The following is a 21,774-nucleotide window of genomic DNA, read 5'->3' as shown; positions in this document are numbered from 1 at the left end:
TCCTAAACCCCCAATTTTCCGCAGCTGTCCTGTTAGTTTCATTTTATTTTAGGAGTGAGACATTATTGTGTCATTTTTATTTTTGTTAGCACGTGTATGTAGTGATTTCATTGTTTTCATGTTGTATACACTAGAAGTAGCCACTCCCGCCCACCATTTCGCCATTTTCATAATGTCATGGGTCAAAGGAAACGGGTGAAATCTGATGCTTCTGCAATGCCCTTTACCAGTTTCACAAATTAATTTGTCATCTTCATCTACATCTACATCTATACTCCGCGAGCCACCTTACGGTGTGTGGCGGAGGGTACTTATTGTACCACTATCTGATCCCCCCTTCCCTGTTCCATTCACGAATTGTGCGTGGAAAGAACGACTGCTTGTAAGTCTCCGTATTTGCTCTAATTTCTCGGATCTTTTCGTTGTGATCATTACGCGAGATATATGTGGGCGGTAGTAATATGTTTCCCATCTCTTCCCGGAATGTGCTCTCTCGTAATTTCGATAATAAACCTCTCCGTATTGCGTAACGCCTTTCTTGAAGTGTCCGCCACTGGAGCTTGTTCAGCATCTCCGTAACGCTCTCGCGCTGACTAAATGTCCCCATGACGAATCGCGCTGCTTTTCGCTGGATCATGTCTATCTCTTCTATTAATCCAACCTGGTAAGGGTCCCATACTGATGAGCAATACTCAAGAATCGGACGAACAAGCGTTTTGTAAGCTACTTCTTTCGTCGATGAGTCACATTTTCTTAGAATTCTTCCTATGAATCTCAACCTGGCGCCTGCTTTTCCCACTATTTGTTTTATGTGATCATTCCACTTCAGATCGCTCCGGATAGTAACTCCTAAGTATTTTACGGTCGTTACCGCTTCCAATGATTTACCACCTATGGCATAATCGTACTGGAATGGATTTCTGCCCCTATGTATGCGCATTATATTACATTTATCTACGTTTAGGGAAAGCTGCCAGCTGTCGCACCATGCATTAATCCTCTGCAGGTCCTCCTGGAGTACGTACGAGTCTTCTGATGTTGCTACTTTCTTGTAGACAACCGTGTCATCTGCAAATAGCCTCACGGAGCTACCGATGTTGTCAACTAAGTCATTTATGTATATTGTAAACAATAAAGGTCCTATCACGCTTCCCTGCGGTACTCCCGAAATTACCTCTACATCTGCAGATTTTGAACCGTTAAGAATGACATGTTGTGTTCTATCTTCTAGGAAATCCTGAATCCAATCACAAACCTGGTCCGATATTCCGTAAGCTCGTATTTTTTTCACTAAACGTAAGTGCGGAACCGTATCAAATGCCTTCCTGAAGTCCAGGAATACGGCATCAATCTGCTCGCCAGTGTCTACGGCACTGTGAATTTCTTGGGCAAATAGGGCGAGCTGAGTTTCACATGATCTCTGTTTGCGGAATCCATGTTGGTTATGATGAAGGAGATTTGTATTATCTAAGAACGTCATAATACGAGAACACAAAACATGTTCCATTATTCTACAACAGATTGACGTAAGCGAAATAGGCCTATAATTATTCGCATCTGATTTATGACCCTTCTTGAAAATGGGAATGACCTGCGCTTTCTTCCAGTCTCTAGGTACTTTACGTTCTTCCAGCGATCTACGATAAATTGCTGATAGAAAGGGGGCAAGTTCTTTAGCATAATCACTGTAGAATCTTAAGGGTATCTCGTCTGGTCCGGATGCTTTTCCGCTACTAAGTGATAGCAGTTGTTTTTCAATTCCGATATCGTTTATTTCAATATTTTCCATTTTGGCGTCCGTGCGACGGCTGAAGTCAGGGACCGTGTTACGATTTTCCGCAGTGAAACAGTTTCGGAACACTGAATTCAGTATTTCTGCCTTTCTTCGGTCGTCCTCTGTTTCGGTGCCATCGTGGTCAACGAGTGACTGAATAGGGGATTTAGATCCGCTTACCGATTTTACATATGACCAAAACTTTTTAGGGTTCTTGTTTAGATTGTTTGCCAATGTTTTATGTTCGAATTCGTTGAATGCTTCTCTCATTGCTCTCTTTACGCTCTTTTTCGCTTCGTTCAGCTTTTCCTTATCAGCTATGATTCGACTACTCTTAAACCTATGATGAAGCTTTCTTTGTTTCCGTAGTACCTTTCGTACATGATTGTTATACCACGGTGGATCTTTCCCCTCGCTTTGGACCTTAGTCGGTACGAACTTATCTAAGGCGTACTGGACGATGTTTCTGAATTTTTTCCATTTTTGTTCCACATCCTCTTCCTCAGAAATGAACGTTTGATGGTGGTCACTCAGATATTCTGCGATTTGTGCCCTATCACTCTTGTTAAGCAAATATATTTTCCTTCCTTTCTTGGCATTTCTTATTACACTTGTAGTCATTGATGCAACCACTGACTTATGATCACTGATACCCTCTTCTACATTCACGGAGTCGAAAAGTTCCGGTCTATTTGTTGCTATGAGGTCTAAAACGTTAGCTTCACGAGTTGGTTCTCTAACTATCTGCTCGAAGTAATTCTCGGACAAGGCAGTCAGGATAATGTCACAAGAGTCTCTGTCCCTGGCTCCAGTTCTGATTGTGTGACTATCCCATTCTATACCTGGTAGATTGAAGTCTCCCCCTATTACAATAGTATGATCACAAAACTTCTTCACGACGTTCTGCAGGTTCTCTCTGAGGCGCTCAACTACTACGGTTGCTGATGCAGGTGGTCTATAGAAGCATCCGACTATCATATCTGACCCACCTTTGATACTTAACTTAACCCAGATTATTTCACATTCGCATTCGCTAATAACTTCACTGGATATTATTGAATTCTTTACTGCTATAAATACTCCTCCACCATTGGCGTTTATCCTATCCTTGCGGTATATATTCCATTCTGTGTCTAGGATTTCGTTACTGTTCACTTCCGGTTTTAACCAACTTTCCGTTCCTAATACTATATGCGCACTATTTCCTTCAATAAGAGATACTAATTCAGGAACCTTGCCCTGGATACTCCTGCAGTTTACCAATATTACGTTAACTTTTCCTGTTTTTGGTCTCTGAGGACGGACATTCTTTATCAACGATGATAATGTCCTCTCTGGTAAGCCGTCAGGTATTTTATCGTTTCGCCCAAGGGGGGGTCCCTCTAACCTAAAAAACCCCCATGTGCACGCCACACGTACTCTGCTACCCTAGTAGCTGCTTCCGGTGTGTAGTGCACGCCTGACCTGTCTAGGGGGGCCCTACAGTTCTCCACCCAATAACGGAGGTCGATGAATTTGCAACCATTATAGTCGCAGAGTCGTCTGAGCCTCTGGTTTAGACCCTCCACACGGCTCCAAACCAGAGGACCGCGATCGACTCTGGGCACTATGCTGCAGATATTAAGCTCAGCTTGCACTCCGCGTGCGATGCTGGTTGTCTTCACCAAATCAGCCAGCCGCCGGAAGGAACCAAGGATGGCCTCAGAACCCAAGCGGCAGGCGTCATTCGTTCCGACATGTGCTACTATCTGCAGCCGGTCACACCCAGTGCGTTCAATAGCTGCCGGAAGGGCCTCCTCCACATTACGGACGAGACCCCCCGGCAAGCACACCGAGTGCACACTGGCATTCTTCCCCGACCTACCCGCTATTTTCCTGAGGGGCTCCATAACCCGCCTAACATTGGAGCTCCCTATAACTAATAGGCCCGCCCTCTGTGACTGTCGGGACCTTGCCGGAGAATCGGCCACTGGCCCAACAGGCGAGGCACCCTGTGGTGGCTCGGAAACGATGTCATCACCACTAGGAAGCACCCCGTACCTGTTGGAAAGGGGTAAGGCAGCTGCCACGCGGCCAGATCCCACCTTCGCCTTTCGGCCAGGCACGCGCGAGCCCACCACTGTCCGCCATTCACCCTGGAGTGATGGCTGACCGGTAAGATGCTCACTGCCGGAAGACGCAGCGACATCAGGGGTTCCATGTGATTCCAAGGCCACCGAAGTAGGCATAGGTCTCACCACAGTTGCCCCAACGCCACTACGAGCCGACGCCTGCGCCTCGAGCTCGATGAGCCTAACAGACAAAGCCTCCACCTGCCCCCGAAGAGTGGCCAATTCTCCTTGCGTCCGCTCACAACAACCACAGTCCCTACACATGACTATGTTTATCCTACTCTATACGGTGACAAATTCCCAAGATAATTCCCAAGATAATTCAGAAGCTTAGTTTAGCAGCCAGTCAATATCTTCTTCACAGAAAGATAATGCCATGGTACGTTCAGAACTTTAAATATTGTACGTGATTAATTTTAAACATTCTGACAATTTACATTAACTGAATCACATCTATGTGTCTATTGTGCTACCAGCAGTGGGTGTTCTAACCGATGCATCTCAGTACATTTATTCCTTAATGAAATTTGTTGTGAGTAATGTGTGTCTATTTCCAAACAATAGCTCAATACATAGGATCAATACTAGCAATAAGAAACATAAAACCACCTCCCTTGGTCCAAAAAGGGATCTAATGTTCAGGAAGACACAGTTTCAATAAATTGCCAGCAACCATTAAAAACTTTATTTTAGATAATGCACAGTTTAAACAGAGTTTGAAAGAATTTTTGGTAGGCAACTCCTCCTACTCTATAGACAAATATCTTAACGGGGACGGTTAGACCAGCTGAAGTAAAAACGTCTGTTAAGACTTCTGTTCTGACAGTACTTGGTCACATTGGTCAAGTCAGATTAGGTATTTTGTTAATGATAAATTTATTAATAGTGCATGACTACATTTCATTCTGACAATGTATTAATTCTGTCATATTAACAGTTCCAGTTTACTGTAATTTATACACGTTTTGACAATCTCCTGACAAATGATCAGGGAAGTGAGTATTATATTGAAATATGCAATGGTTTCATGTTATACTTTCTGACATGTTCTACACCCACAAGAATCATTCCAGTTTTGGATCAACAACACGAAAATTGGATCTCATCTAATCTAAACTTACTTCTAGTTGAGCCACTGAAAGAATGTCCTAGACAGCTGGTTGCAATGTTTTCAATGCTACTATGTGGCTATTTGCTGTTGTTCTGTGTCAGACAACCATCGGACAAACACGCATGGCCTCAAGCTGTAAAGGTGACAACATGGGTCGATCACCATGGCAATGTTTATGCAATCCACACCTCAGATTGGCACCAAAGTGTCCTCTCCACACGATGCACTTCACGTGTGTAATGTGTCAGGGGCGTTGTTCCAATGGCCTGACTATATATAACTTGTCAACTTGTGTTAAGTCATACAGAAATTCCTATGACCAACAAGAACTGTGCTGTGTATGGTAGTCATCACATCCATCCAGGGATAACATATTACAAGAACAAATGGAAATACATAATAAATACTATATACAATCAAATACTACTTTGGGAACCGGTGCTGGCATTCCTTGAATAAACAATGTACACTTGTCTATATAGTGTACTGGGAGGTGACATAACACAAATGGTGGCATAATCGAAAATACAACATGCTGTTGGAAAGACGTCCGACTGTCATACAAGTTGCAGTTGCTATTTTAGGAATTTGTCTGCATTTTACGTAGGATGACATCTGATGTAAGTGACATTTTGATAATGATATGATATTTGATGACAGTATCCAGGCATGCTGTATGTGTCATGTGGCATGTGTATGAAGTTATCACCAAAGCATGATCAGAAGACAGACAATCGAGTTCTGGAATAAATGATAACATTTATATTGCATCTTCAATGAATTTGGAGATTTCTTTCCTTTAACATATTAATGCACAGGAGCTCAACACGGAAAAAAGAAGATCAAAGCAGTACTTACTTGCAAATGGGTATCTCTGTGCCCAGTCTTCCCATAAGCAGAATTCTTAGTGAGATATCTTCGGATATTCTTTAATGCTTCAACTTCGGCATCAGCTTCATCTGGTGTGATATCCTTTGGCTCAAAATATACTAACTTTGAAAGTGTCCCACCAATGTCCATCCCAAACCACGGCATAGCTTAAATAAAAGAAGTGCAGGACATGTAATGAGTGTCTGTCCAATCGACATATATTTACATTAAAAAAAACATTCACATACAATATGCAACATAATCAAAAACAAAACAATAATTGCTGAACAAGAACGTAAAGTGAATAGTTGACATAACTGTCAATGAAATGTAAAATGAAACTGCAAATTCTAACTACTATTTTCATCTGAAAAAATAAGCAAGAGCCATTCTGAAACTTCTACAGAACAGCAACAGGGCATGTGGAAATAAGATTTATCAGAGTGTACTGTCTACGATAAGTGGCTTCATGAACATCTGTATACTCAGAAGTGACTAAATTTTAAGATTTCTATTAATTTTTATCACTGCAATTATAAAGTAAATTACTGTTAGGATTTTAATGAAGCATCTGAAATGCTTCTCACAAGGAAACATTGGTTAATGAAAATAACTTAACCTCATAATGATCTTGTAACAGAAATTCATTAAATAATACAGGTTGGCCAAAGTAAAAGTGGCGACAAGATGCTGCAAATGGCCATAACTGATGTCAGTCCTGTGTTCAATTTATCAAACTGTGAGAGATGTGTAGCAGCTCTGCCTGAGGATATTAGCAACAGCATTTTCAATGTTCTGCTGTAGCTCTTTCAGTGTGCAAGGATTATTTGGGTACACCTGACTCTTCAATTTGCCTCACACATAAAAATTACAGGGAGAGATCTCAGGCAGTTGAGGTGGCCAGGAGATTGCAGTGCTTCTGCTGTTTGTACTCAACTCACTGAACACCCCATGTGCTTGTGATAAGGTTGTCAAGGTGACGTTCACTGTTGCTCGGTCATGCTGAAAATATCCATAAAGCCATTCATCTTAAATGAGTTGATCCACAAACAGATTCAACGGTTTCTGCACACAGCAGTTGCCATTAATAGGTTGGTGAAAGAATCATGTTACAATGCGGATGATAGACATCGCACATCAAACACCAACCTTGAGATTATGCAAAGGCTCTTCAAAGTACATATGGGGATTTTCTGATGCACAATGGTGCTTGTTCTGTGAGTTCAAATACCCCAAAAGGCTGAACCAGGCCTATTCTGAAGAAATATAAAAATGATTCCATTTCACTCGGGAACTACCAGTAGAGCTCAACACTCAAAAATTTAACAAAACACTTTAACTTGTGTACAACAAGAAAATTGTAAGAATACAGATGCAGATCCTTCCTGATAATGTTTTGATATGACCATCTCTTAATTCACCACTTTAAAAAATAAATGGTGCTGAGATTCAAACTGTGTTCCTGGTTTTCTTCACTTGAGCAATGTTTTCTGGTGTTTGAACTCTCTTCAGATAATTATGATTTTTATTGGGTTCAGAATGCATTTCATGCCATTTTACCACTAAGTTTTGCACTGCAAACTTTGCTGGTTGATTTACCAAAACACTTGCATTTTTAAGCTCTTGCACAAACAATTCCACACTTGTTTTTCACCAACTGTACTTTGTATAACACTCAACAAACACACACTGTTTTGTCACTAAATATAATTTTGTATTGCTTTGATCTGGTCAGTAAACACATCTGCTCCTCTCACACACTCAAATGTAATGGCGCAAAGAAGAACTCAGGACAGAGCCTGAAGGAGATGCACATGTGTAGACTCGAGACAGCAAGCGTTTAGTGCATCAAAGTCGCGGTTCCCAGCATTTTATTTGATGGGCGGTTCTCCTGTTCATTAAAAAAGGTCAGTTCCACATCAGTCTCACAAATATTTTCTGGGCCAGTTTTATTTTGCACACCCTGTACATTACCAAAACAACTGTTTGCTATGTTGCCAATAAAATCTCCAGGACTGAAAAGCAATATGTAGATAAGGGCCATACAATAAAATTCAGTGCACATTAAATTGCTGTTCAAAGAAAACAAATTTTATTTTGTGTGGAAATTTGTGCAGTTTGATAAAATTATGAAACACACATATTTCATCCACTATTTCATTTGTACATATGAGTACCAAATATCATCTAAACTACCACCAGTAATGAAAATATTTTGCAGGGAGAAAGAAACAAAGAGCCATTAAAAAAAAAAAAGTAACAGTGTCGTAAAAGCTGAGTAGATGGTGACAAGGATGACAATTATGCTACCCATCACTTAAAGTTTGAAAAGACAACACTGGCTCACCAACTCTCTATTGTAAACAGTTTTTACATGACATTTACTTGGAGCAATGCCTGCATCTAACTTACACTGACTGGAGATCAGCAAGCACAAATTGAAGCTTTAGACCCTGTATCAAATAGAGCAACAACAGCTATTGCTGATTCAGTTAAATTACTTAATTAACTTGTTCATACAGAGTGAAGATGACTTATTAAAATTGAAACTGGTCACATGACAGCATATATTGTATACTGTCCAGTCACATTAAAGTGGCCTCTGTCAAAAGCCTGAATATCCACTTTTTGCAGTGTGGACCACTGAAATTAGTGCAGGAAGAGTGTCACTGAGTTTCTGGAAAGTATCGACAGGGTGTGAAGCCTGCATTTAGTTCTTCAGTTGAGGAGCCACAGCATAAGAGCCCGGGCAAGGTGGTCCTACAGATCCTCGATTGGGTTTAAATCCAGGGAGTTTGGTGGCCAGGGGAGTACAGTAAACACATCCTGATGCTCTTCAAACTAAACATGTATGCTGCAAGTTCTGTGACATGTTGCATTTTCCTGTTGGTAGTGCCATTGTGATGAAGAATAAAATACACATAGAGGTGGCCATGGTCCCCATGTATAGATGCATACTTGTGTTGATCCACTGTGCCTTCCAGAAGGATGATATCACCCACAGAATTCCACAAAAACATCCTCCAGACCACAACACTTGCAGGGCACTTGCTTTCACATGTTTCACACCATAAAAACCAACAGCCATTTGTCCATTGGAGCACAAAATGTGATTCATCTGAAAAGATCGCCTGTCACCACCCAATGGACGTCCAGTTGCAGCACTGGCATACAAATTCTAGCCTTTGTCACCCCTGATACATTAACCAGGCATCTGCTGTGGAGGTCCATGCGCAGCAATGTTCATTGAACGGTTGTTGAGGAGACACTGTTGGTAGCCCCTTGATTTCATCTGAGCAGTCAGCTGCTCAACAGGTGCATGACTATTTGCCCTTATACATTTGCGCAGCCTTTACTCAACCCTGTCATCCATGGCCTATGGTGCAGCCCGACTGCCTCAGCTCTGATTTTGGATAGTACCATTTTGCAGTGCACAATATACTTTAACCATGGCAGCAAGCAAACAGTTTACAAACTTTTTCAGAAATGCTTTCACCCTTGGTCCAAAAGCCAATGATCATGTCCTTTTGAGCGTCAGGGAAATCACTCTGTCTCCATATTATGACAATTTTTCTGTATTCCGCATCCCCCAAAAAGCTTTGTATACCCTCGAATACTAATGCTGCCACCTGCCATATGTGAGTAGTTATTGCACACTGACATCAAACATAGGCATTGGTCACATTAATGTGACTGGATAGTGTATGTGCAATAATTTTTATTGCAACAGGAAAAGTTGTGCCTACCGCACCGCTCAAGTCCTGACCTTTTAACAAAATATCAGTTCATAAAGATTTGTCTTCACATTTATTAAATTGCATTAACTGATAAAATAGAGAAGATTCATAGAAGAGCTTTCTTTTTCATCATGGGATTGTTTAGTCAGTACAATAGCATCCCAGCAATTCTCAACAAGTTGTAATCAAAGATGCTGTAGGAAAGAGACTGTGTATTGTGAAGAGCCTCATTTCAAGGTTCCAAGAATCCATGCTCCAATAAGAGGAAACATAAATATTACTTTCTCCAAGTTACATCTCCCGTAATGACCACGGAAGTAAAAATATTAGGCTAGTGCATAAGTTTGTAGCGTTTCTCTTTTGCATGTTGATATTCTGGTTGCTACATGTGTATTTGTCGAGAGTCATTTTTTATTTATGGTTCACTTGCTATTTGAGCTTACATATTGTCACTTTGTCATTTGGAGGTAGTGAGTGGAGCTGTGGACACTAGAAAATGGAGTGCCAAGTGGAGAAATCTGAACATTTCCAACATACTGTTCTGTTTGAATTCAATAGAGGGGTGACAGCAACAGAGGCAGCCAGAAATATTTTGGCAATGTATGAGGATAATGTCATTGGACAGGGCATGGCAAGAAAATGGTTTTCTCATTTAAAGTGGACCATTTTGACATTAGTGACTCTCCACGTTCAGGAAGACCTTCGAGGTTTGACGAGGATCATTCAGTCGTATTAATCTGCAAGGATCTAAGTCCGTGTACTCAAGAACTGGCAAATGTGATCAACTGTGGTCATTCTGCCATCATGCAACATTTTCATGCAATGGAGAAGATCCAAAAACTTGATGTATGGATACTGCATGCTCTAAGCCAAAATCACAAAAATTAGCAGGTGGCCACTGTGCGGCTCTGCTTGCTCACCATCAATTGGCTCGTGAACATTACCGATCTTCTGTATCATTACTAGTGATGAGAAATGAAGTCTTTATGTTAACGTAAGGAAAACAATGGACAGGTTGAGCCCAAACAAAGCAACATCTCTCCATACAAAGACCTGCCTGCATCCACGAAAGATAATATTATGCATCTGGTGGAACAGCTGTGGTGCAGTGTACTATGAATTTCTTGCAGATGTAATATAACAATAACGAGCAGGAAGACTGCAAGAAGTAATATTACTATGCAATAATGCCCGCCACACATTCTGCTAAACTGACAAAAAACACTATATAGGAGTTGAGTTGGGAAGCTATTCCACACCAACCTTATTCACCTGATCTTGTGACCTCAGATCTTCACCTTTTGAACTCTATTGAATAACCTTCAAGGAACTTCTTTTGCAGATGAAAATGTGCTGTGAATGTGTCTCGACAAGTTCTTCACTCAAAACAATGTGATTTCTACAATCACAGAATCGAAAAGTTATTCCAGTGTTGGCAGACTGTTATAAATAATGAACAAGAATACATTATTGATGACTAAAGTCTCTGTTATGTGTATCTGCTAAGAATATGCTACAAACTTATGCACCAATCCAAAACAAAAATTCAAACATGTACAGAGAGATATTGACATTTCCTTCCCAGTACCACTTTTGAATGGAACAGGAAATGGGTTCAGTAACGAACAAAAAAGTAAAGGGGCATCAAAGAAAAATATCTGGAGATTATTAGCTTCCTGAACTTACACAAAGAAAAAAAGAAAACTCAGAGGAGCAGCTGGGTTCATTTACAATAAATTAACGTGATTATCCCTCATCACTGTCCTGGCATTATGGTAGAGTTTCTTACAAATGAATCTCATGATGTAAGAGACTAACTCAGCATAATGTCAAATAATTGTCTTGAATTAACAGTAAGTGCAGTACTGTTTTATCCTTGCTTAGGGGGACAAATACAATGTTCAAACTGCATCAAGACCCTACAAACTTTTTATGCATTTGACTCATGCCATTTCTCTTAATCTTTTCAATAATAAGTAACTAATGCTCATGAAATGACTAGGCAAATTGTGTTTTCCCCAGAAGCACACAGTAAATGGAAGACATCACTTTGAGCAATAAATATCACACAAGTGAAGTTAAGAGGACAGAAACAATCCTTACATTTCTGGGATTTCTTTCTTACGGAACTCACAAAACAGAATTTGACCAAATATGGCAAATAAAGATAGTAAATTTCATCTCACCAAGACATGGGACCATATATTTTGTCTACTGACGGTGAAAAGTAATGTAGATTCTGAATTCAATGATGATTGCAAATGAGATCACTGATATGGATTAAACGCGCACTACACTTGAATAGTTCACTATTCATCAGCAGGTACCAACATCTTATTGTCACAAATCCATGCAGAATTAATTACTTATCCCAAAAGAACACTTAAAGAGAATTAAGATCAATATTATTATTGTCTTCTTTTCTTGAACTTAATTTTGTATCTTCACAGAATCAGTATGTTAATTTTTACATTTGGTGGTCTTAGTGTAGAGCTGATATTTCCTTCATGGGGGACCACAGTCACGTGAACTTTTTAAAAGAAATTTCCACCATTTGACTATAAATTACTATTCATTTATTTTACGCAATCATGATTCAGCTTTATAGCCTTTCTCAAGTGTAAGTGGAAACGTTATTAGAGTCCGACAGGCTTAAATGACATATCATCATTGAAATAATGTATACCTGGTCTTATAAACCAGTCGTCATATCACAGTGTAAGACTAAATATTAAAGATACATAATAAGGCTGAAATGGTATCTTTGATATTCACTCATATCCCGTAATATGACAACTGCTTTACATGCCCAGTCATATGTTATTTCAAAAATGACTTTTCATGTTGAACTTCAGAACAGCTGTAAAGCTGAAATCATGCCTGTGCGAAATAAATGAATAGTAATTTACAGTCAAACAGCACAAAATTCTTTCAAAACGTTAGTGATACAGGATGGCAGGATGCACTTTCTGTTGCCAAACGCAGCTATCCAGGCGGATCAAAATTCACGTTACTATCGTTACCAAACTATTGACGTCATGTTTTCACAAGAGACTTATCAATCTCATTTTCACACAAAATTCACAGCAAAAGCAATTAAAAAATTTCATCTGAACAGATGTCAATTTTCGTATTAAGCTGTCATCACCAGGAATCCAAAATCAAACACTGGTTTGAGGACAAAATGACATGGTGGACCAACAAAAGCATGTATCAGTACACCTCATGAAGTTCAGTGTATACCCCTTTCCAGTTGCAGTAGGAGATGTCAAACACTGGGAATGACATGCAGTAGTAACTAAGGAATGAGTCATCTAACACTGACAATTAGGTACAGTAACAAAAGTTCTTTAGTATTTATTTATTTACTTATTTCAGAAAAGTTACTAAACTGTTAAGTGTTAAGAGCTGAGGGGCTACACTGACAAAAAAAAGGGCACAAATAAATAAAAGGAAGATGCTATGGTAGATGATGTTTTGGCAACTAGACTACAGAAGAAAACAAAATATACAATATCAATAACAAACTAATGCAGCCCTCTGAATCCACCCTCCCCCCTCACTTGTTGAGTCTGCAGTGAGCCACCTGCCTCAAAAGCGATACATTCATCTGAAAAAACTCATTTATATTCAGAATATCAAGAGAAGTAACTGACACAGAAGATATTATTAACCGCATTGAATGGCAACTCGATATGGGATTATATTACACTAGAAATGGAGAGGAGAGAGAGGTTTGCCATTCACTCTGAAAAATATTCATGAATGATCAATGGTAAGCCTAAGTCACAGTAAATCAAATACACTGCCGGAAGAAAAATTAGTACCCTCTTTTACAGGTTTCCAATTGACTCAATATTTAATGTTGCAACAGTTTGTACAGAGTACATTAAATGATTACATTTACAGGTCAATAGCACAAGCAGTTCTAATGCACGAAATATTGACCCATTCTGAAACACCCATATTAGTGCGTGGTGCAGCTTCCACGGGCGGCAATGCAGGCAATGGCTCCATCATCCTGAAGATCGTACCAATGGTGAACACTGTCCTCAGATATGTTACTCCATGTTAGCTTGACCTGTTCACATAGTTCTGTCAGAGTTCTTAATTGGCAAGCCACACGAGTCACTCCTTGCCGCCTCATATCCCACATGTGCTCAATTGTAGACTATTTGGAGATTGTGCTGCCCACAGGGAAGTTGCTGCATGTCTTTGAGAGCATGTTGAGTTTTACAGGCAGTGTGTGGGCAAGCATTATCCTGCTGGAAGAACACATTACCTTCCTGTTGCAAGAAAGTTGTACCTTATTGCACCCCATACCATAAGGCCTGGGGTAGGGCCAAAGCCAGAGTGTCTTGTATGAATGCACTCTAAGAGACAGTGCGCACCAGGTCTATGCTGTATGCGGAGACGACCATCACCTGCATGCTGGCAGAATCTGATTTCATCACTAAAGACTATGGCACACTATTTCATTTTACCAGTGATCCTCTGACGGCATCAGCTGAGCTGTGCACATTGATGCTGTGGCATAAGTGGAAGACAGGCTAGAGGTGTGAGTGCTCTTAGTCCCACTATTAACAACTGGTTTGCAAAGTTCATGTTGGCATGTCTGGGCTCGCAAGGGCTCTTATCTGTGCCATGGTAGTTGTAAGATCTGCCACTGCTGCCCTTACTATATGATGTTCTTGGCATGTATCTGTGCTGTGCAGAAATCCAGAACCTCGTTTACAGGTGTGAGAATGTTCACAAGAATACTGATACCAATGTTGTTGCACAACTGACACAGCATGTCCAAATTGTGTGGGAATTCTTTGAAAGGACCATCCCGCTACTTGAGAAGCCACAATTTGGCCCCTTTCAAACTTGCTCAGTTGGTTGCATGAGTGCGCCTTTGTGGCAAGGTTGTCTCCTTGTTTCACATGTCCGTGCCACACTGAGCCTTCTGGCTGTGAGCATTCCCTATTAATGGGCAGCCTCTGGTAGCTATGCCACTATGCTGTCTGTTGGTGGACAATGCAGAAACCATTCAGTACATATACTATCCCACAGATGGCATATGCCATCATCGGAACAAAATCAGTGTGCACTCCCCAACCCAGCAGTGTAGTTACAATAATAAAAACAGTTATCTGCTAAAACTAGTTTTAAAGGAACCAGCATATGTCTTCCTCAATAGCATCATACTTTATTGACAAATATTTATGTAACATGAAGCTTCACGTAAAGGTTTTATTCATCAGTCACAATTTATCTTTAAAGTTAACAATGGTAATTTTTTAATTAAAATAATATTCCCTTCTTAGGTTTCCCCAAAGAAAACTTCCATTGAGCTGAAGTGATGGAAATTCTATGTGAACAGTGTCAGAATCACTGTAACTGATCATTCTGATATGGCAATCCATTCTTAGAAATACATCAGATAAATAATTTACACTAAACCACCAATGAAATTTGGGAGTTAAGTTGCCTGAAGCCCTTAGGCATCTTTTGCATACTGATACGAATAAACTATAGCAGCTTTTCATAATAGCACAATCATCAATGAAGAAGTTATACTAAAAATGTCTATAGTAAATCAAAAGACTCGACTTACAAGGTATTCCATCAATATCCTCAAATCCATTCTGTGTTACATCATTAGATAATCCATTTTCTACAAATTTGCTTTTGTTTGTATCAGCCATAATACGGCCACGCAGGCAGTTCTTACAGCTGTGTGGTCCCATGTAACCAGCAGATTTTTTTGATTAAGGACACAACACTGGGAAAGAACTCTGTCTGGATTACAGGTGTGTCTGAAACATTCACATGCAAATTTTGGTACATCCAGCATGCAAAACAGGACTTTTTTTTTTCTTTTTGAAAACAACACATACGAAATGAACTCAGATAGTGTGTCCTATGAAATGAACATTAGGTATGGTAATGATCTAGAACAGGGACAACACCATTACTTACGTGTTTTGAGAATCTATGTTGGTAGCACTTGCGATGAGCTGCAATGAGGAAACAAAGGGGTGGGTCATCTGTTGGATATAAGCATCCAATAGGAGGGCAGAAAGGAGACGACATGTTTGATAGCGATGAGATGAAGCGATTGTGTGAAATTCTGACATGAATACAACCACAAAAATCTGAAAAACATTGTAAACATAATCCCAAAAGTTCACAGGATATTCGCCATAACAAATAAAATTACTTAGTGGACAAAATTACAATACAAATAATACAAAGTATTCATTGTCTTTGCCAGCTCACAATCAACCTATGACCTTACAAGCTAACCCAGATTTCAGACTACACCACTGATAAGCTTGTCACAAAAACCATCCTCCCAAAATATAGTTTGTCACATTGCATTCATTAGCTTCACAAATTAACAATCACAGTATCATATTCCAAACTACCCTAAACCTCAGGCAACATACAGGTCAGCTGGCTATTGCACAACTTTAATTCCAATACAGTAGGAAACAAAAATGTTGAAGCTCTCTGGTGGCAATTTAAGACAACCGCCCATAATATAATGTACCCACAAATAATTAACATCCAACGGTTACAAATTCAGTACCAAAATACAATGTCCAGTCACATTAATGTCATCACCTTGAAAAAGTCTTTTGCGACACAAGATGTGCAGAAAGAGTGCCAATGAGGTTCTGCAAGGTATCGACTGGGATGTGGAGCCATGTTGACTCAAGTGCTGTACCCAACTGCGCTAGGTACCTCAGTTGAAAATCCAGTCAAGATGGTCCCACACATTTTAGATTGGGTTTAAATTCAGGAAGTCTGGGGCCAGGTGAGTATAGTAAACCCACCCTGGAGCTCTTCAAGCCATGCACGTACTTTGTAAGCTGTGAGACTCATTGCACTGCTGGTAGATGCCATCACGCTGAAGGAATACAGAGTGTGTATGAGTTGACATGCTGGCCCCCCGCCCCCCAAGGGATAGATGCATACTTTGTTGATCCGTTGTGCCTTCCAGAAAGATGAAATCACCCAGGGAATGCCACAAAAACATTCCCCAGACCATAACACTCCCTCCTGGCTGCAGAGTGTTTGGTTTCATGCCATACACATCAACAGCTATCTGTCTGATGTAGCATAAAATGTGATACATCCGAAAAGGCCACCTATCACCACTCAGTGGAGGTCCATAGAAACAGACGCTGAACCACCATTGAGGAGATGCTGTTGATAGCTCCTTGGTTCATCTGGGAGGTCGTTTGCTCAAAAATAGTTGCACATCTTCACATGTACACATCTCCGCAGCTGTCATTCACCTCTGTCAGCTTTGGCCTGTTGTGCACTATGATGGCCTTGGTGCTGGTTTCGGATAGCGTCATTTTGTCCTGCGCAGTATGCTTTAACCACAGTGGCATGCAGACAGTTTACAAACTTAGCTGTTTCGGAAAGGTTTCCACCATTGGCCCAAAACCCAATGACTTTCCTCTTCTGGACTTCAGGTACATCACTGCATTTCCGCATTATGGCAATGACTGCACTGTTTTCTGCATCCATGTGACACACCTTATATACCCTCCACAGCTAGTGTCGTCACCTGCCATCTGTGAGTGGTTATCGCACGCTGATGTCAATCATAGGTGGTTGCCATATTTATGCGACTGGATTGTATACACTGTCTCTTTCCTTGGTCCCTCACTGGATACTAAAAATTATTCTTGCACTTCTAATGGGTAAACAATAATGTCAACCCATGTACAGTAGAGAAGAAGTGTCCTTATTTCAGAAGTTGAACCAGCTAGAATCAGTACACTTGCATAAACTACAACAGTCTAAGAACACAAGTATTTGTTTCACTCCATGACTGGTTTCAAACATAATGATCATATTCAGATTGATCTAAAAGGAATTTGGATATTTATGACTGCTAGCATTATGACAAGTTATACCCATCAAAAGTAGTGGTGAGCCTATTGTGACTGTGGCTTTTTTCATGTTCTGAGAAACTGCTTTCAATTTACTTTAATGTGTACTGCATATGTTGCACACACCTATTTGAGAGCTAGCATTTATAATTTGAACTAACATTTCACTGTGCACCCATTTTTAAGGTCTAGCTCTTTTTTAATGGCATTTTTACTTATCCAATTTTGGTTCATGCATAATGTTAAAGATCACATTCCTGAGTCTGTAGCATTCACTGTATACAGTGCTTATTGTTAACTCTGGATTGCTGTTATCTTCAAAGTGACTGTGTCACCTCTCATCAATATAACTGTTAATAAATATCAGTTAGGCCTATGTCTCAAAGAAAATTTGTAGCTTTCATTTGGGGCACACCTGAAGTTACTTCCAAATCTGTCAATGACTCACCAGCCAAGGTAATATACGGCACCCTCCCTACCTAGAACACCTCAATCCATTCACAAATTTCATTTGATACCCAATATGGTTGCACTTTTATTAACGTCACTAGTGTGGAACTGAGACAACTGCTTACTGGGGATCAATAAATGCTGTATCTACCCAACTGCCTTGATCCATGGTGTACAGGACATCTTGTGAGGTAAGTGCAAACCGAGTTTCGAATGAACATTGTTTTCGGTATCACATCACATCGGAGTTAAGAGTATGTTCTATGATTCTGGAACAGACAAATGCTAATAACATTGGATTATAGTTTTGTGGTTCACTTCTGTTGCCCTTGTTGTAGTTAGCTATGATATGCATTTTCTTCTACTAGCCACAGCTGACACCCCACATCCTTTTTTTATTAAAAATTTGGTTCTTTTCCAAACAATCCTATCAACTTCAAGCCAAAGAGAAACCTATAGAGACTTGGCCATCCTTCACAGTGACCAGAGACTACTATCAACACTGAAATAGGCTGCAGTCTTCAGGTGACATACTATGGAAGCAAGTCTGTAGTGTCAAAAGCCAAAAACTGTATTACAAGAAACTTGTTTAATAATCTTATCTAGCATTACATGTCAGCTAGCACATAAAGGTGTGGGATGAATGAGATTCCCAAAAGTAAGTAAAGGTATAGGATAATCATAAAGCTGAACCTTCCTGGTATATTAAAATTGTGTGTAGGGCCAAGACTTGAAAATACTGTAACCATTCCACTTGTCAGTAATTGGCAAAGGTCTCATGTTCAAGTTCCTGTTGGGCATGCATTTCTAATTTTTCAAGAAGTTTCAAATCAGTGCACAATCTGTTGCAGAGTGGAAGATCATTCTTGAACCATAAAACTGTGAAGTGGTAAGAAACATGTTTACTTAGCTATTCTATATTTCCCCTACTTTTGTGTCTCCCATTTTAGAGTGGGTAGGGGTTTGGGAGAGGGGGGGGGGGAGGGGGGAGTGAAGAGGAATGTGATGGGTAGACAGGGTTTTGGACACTGACTGGGTATGGATATCCATCAATGGCAAGAGGCAGTTTAGTTAGGAACTGACAGCATCTGGAACTAGAGTGGAGAGGAAAAATGAGCTCCCATATACACACAAGAACTTGGCAGTTTGTGCAGGCATGAAGAAAGAGAATGAATATTTTGGAACCATAAAGATGTGCAATGGTAAGGAACACATTTATTTAGCCATATTTGCCCCCCCCCCCCCCCCTTTTGTATATGCCATGTAAGGGTGGGACTGGGGTTGGAGAAGGAGGAGGAGTGTGATGTGCAAACAAAGAGTTTTGGACACTGAATGGATAGCAGCAGTGCTTGATTTGTGATGGTCCGCATCACTGATTTCGAGATGTGAAATGACAGTAATTTTGCTGTGGTTGAAGTAATGTAAAGCAAATGTATTCATACTTTTAAAATTCATATAAAAGTGCTAAAATAACATTTTAATAAGTCTAAATTAAAAAAAAACACCCCCTGGAAGGTCACAGTACCAGAAGCTCTTCTTTTTTTACAAATCAAGTACTGTGTAGAGGTACGCATTAATGGCGGGAGGCAGTTTGATTAGGAATTGATTGTAACTGGATTGGGAGTGGAGAGGAACGACTGAACTTCAATGTATGCACCGTAACTTGGCACTCTGTGCAAGTGTGAGTGGAAGTCTGGAGGAATATGTTGGCCTAGACTCCATTTTGTTTGCTCCCTACAAAACGAATTTGAAAGTGTACCAAGGAACAGGAAAACTCTACATTCAGTCAAGAATGGAGTTTCCACTCAATTCTTTATCATGCACATATCATTGGGTAGTTAATTATGAAATTAAATTTGTTACACATTGATAAGTTGAGCAAACAATAGAAACAAGTGTATACATAACATGTTCATAACCATTGATTAATATACGTTTTGCATTCCCTAACAAATCCACTAACTACATATCTTTGAATATAAAGTTGACTGGCACCACAAAATGGCATGAAAAACCCGCCCGTCTCAATCAGTATCGTGAAAAGTGGTTCTCAATCTTCCTATTATCCACCAATGACACAGACCCCATAACTTTGATTTTAGTAATGCTTGTAAATACTGGAACCTTCAAACGTGTCAAATTAATTACGCCGACAGAAGAAACCAAACGAATGACAACTCCCAAAAAATTAGTACATGAAGTAATCTGAGTCAGAATTCTATCTGTAATGCCGAGAAATTCGTAGGATATAAAAGATTTATTTTACAGATTCGTTAGAGCATCGTGTCTCAAAAATGTAAGGCATAAACCATAACTGAAATTCCACGCTCACCAATTGCGAAGGCAAGTTTTATCACCTCGCGTTCATCTGTAGGCCAACTGGAATTACGAATGTCCGGCAAAAGGCCGATAAATTTAACAGACTGCATCCCGCCTCAGAATGATTAGCAACAACTATAGATTTATGTAATATATCTGCCTTGACCCTTGCCCACCCATACATTGCACATACATGTTAGGTGCAAGGGGCAATATTCCTTTCCAAAACAAATGATGAAACATGCGCGTTCCGATGCATTACGTTTCATTACGTAAGAAATTTTTGTTAACAAGACTGTTGAACAGTCACGTACCTATTTTATCGCCTTTCATCTCTGTGATACAGCACATAAACAAACTATCTGAAGACAAGATTACGACACACGCCATTGCTCTTTTGTCATTCTCCCTCCAACCCATCAGGCGCTCGCCATTAATGCCCCTTTGCGACACAATAGCGAAGTCAAAACATGCGGTGATTGTTACCACGAACAACAAGCTGCAGGCTTCAAAATATAATATACTGAATGTCAAGTTAAAGATGGTGTTGATATTAGATTATGTAGAGTAAGGCAATTATCTTTTCTACTTGTGTCCGCAAAAACCTATAATGACTATTGATGTCAAAATTTATCATCCTGTGCCATTTCTGAATCTGCGGCTAGAATTTATTATTTAGAACTTCCTGTACATCAATGTTTTGACTGGGTAGATATGTTTGTCAACTATCAATGCTCTATCGACTGGGATGTAATTTGAGATCAGCTCTGACACAATGAAAATTGATTTTACGGATACATAATCAATTTCGCAAAACTTCAGAATTTATAAAGTACAGTCATAGGAAACGTTACTGCATCATTATATAGGTTTCGTATTTTTATTTGGAACAACTTTATTGATCTTCGAGTCATTTATGTCGTGTAATCTAAACAACATATTATTGATAATACAGTAGGATATATTCGGGACTAAGGTCATCGCGTCCTGTGCTCCCAGATTCTATTTTCCAATATGCCTCGCCAACAGCGCTCTGGCACAAAATCGTGTATACACAGAATCCATGTGCCGAAATTTAGCGCGCATGCGCAAATTCTGCGGGTCTGCCATATTGAAACTGTGTTAACAGCTGAGTCTGAAGTCAAAGGTGAATAGATACGGATTACACTAGAGTACATTAGATTAAACCCCGGTCCACACGCAACGATCTGTCTGCACAGACATCGGCGCAGATGTCTGTACATGAAAAAGATCGCTGCAAATGTGGTGTCAGGCGTGTTCACACGACGCAAACCCCAATCTACTACTCGCCCGCCATCTGTCGGTGTAGAAAAGAAATATCAGTGGCAAGCGACTACGCTCCCCGTAAACGTCAAAAATTTATTTTGAAATATAGAAATGGAGGAAGTTCTGTTGTGGTCTGTGTTCGCAACTTGTGTTGCAAAAAACATTCAGACCAACCGCAGGAAACAGAGAAAGCGGTCAAAATGGTGTAGACAGTGGCTGC

General features: G+C 40.1%; 1 protein-coding gene across 6 annotated transcripts in view; it reads right to left on the bottom strand.

Annotated features, from left to right (window-relative positions):
• LOC126477766 (pantothenate kinase 3) overlaps window positions 1-21,774 on the bottom strand; it is a 166,714-nt gene that overhangs the window by 52,355 nt on the left and 92,585 nt on the right. The window contains exons 1-4 of one of the 6 annotated variants that reach the window (XM_050103647.1): window positions 20,582-20,754; window positions 15,568-15,743; window positions 15,203-15,404; window positions 5,855-6,033 (exon numbers count right to left, since the gene is read on the bottom strand). In XM_050103647.1, coding sequence (XP_049959604.1) covers window positions 5,855-6,033; window positions 15,203-15,335 — 312 coding nt within the window. In that variant the 5' untranslated portion in view covers window positions 15,336-15,404; window positions 15,568-15,743; window positions 20,582-20,754. Of the gene's footprint in view, window positions 1-5,854; window positions 6,034-15,202; window positions 15,405-15,567; window positions 15,744-20,280; window positions 20,433-20,581; window positions 20,757-21,774 lie in introns of those variants that run through there. The other 5 variants (XM_050103644.1, XM_050103646.1, XM_050103643.1 and 2 more) reach the window with 5 other exon arrangements.

The sequence above is a fragment of the Schistocerca serialis genome, chromosome 1 (assembly GCF_023864345.2).
Source record: "Schistocerca serialis cubense isolate TAMUIC-IGC-003099 chromosome 1, iqSchSeri2.2, whole genome shotgun sequence".
Classification (NCBI taxonomy): Eukaryota; Metazoa; Arthropoda; class Insecta; order Orthoptera; family Acrididae; genus Schistocerca; species Schistocerca serialis.
This window is presented reverse-complemented; position numbering and strand designations above follow the sequence as displayed.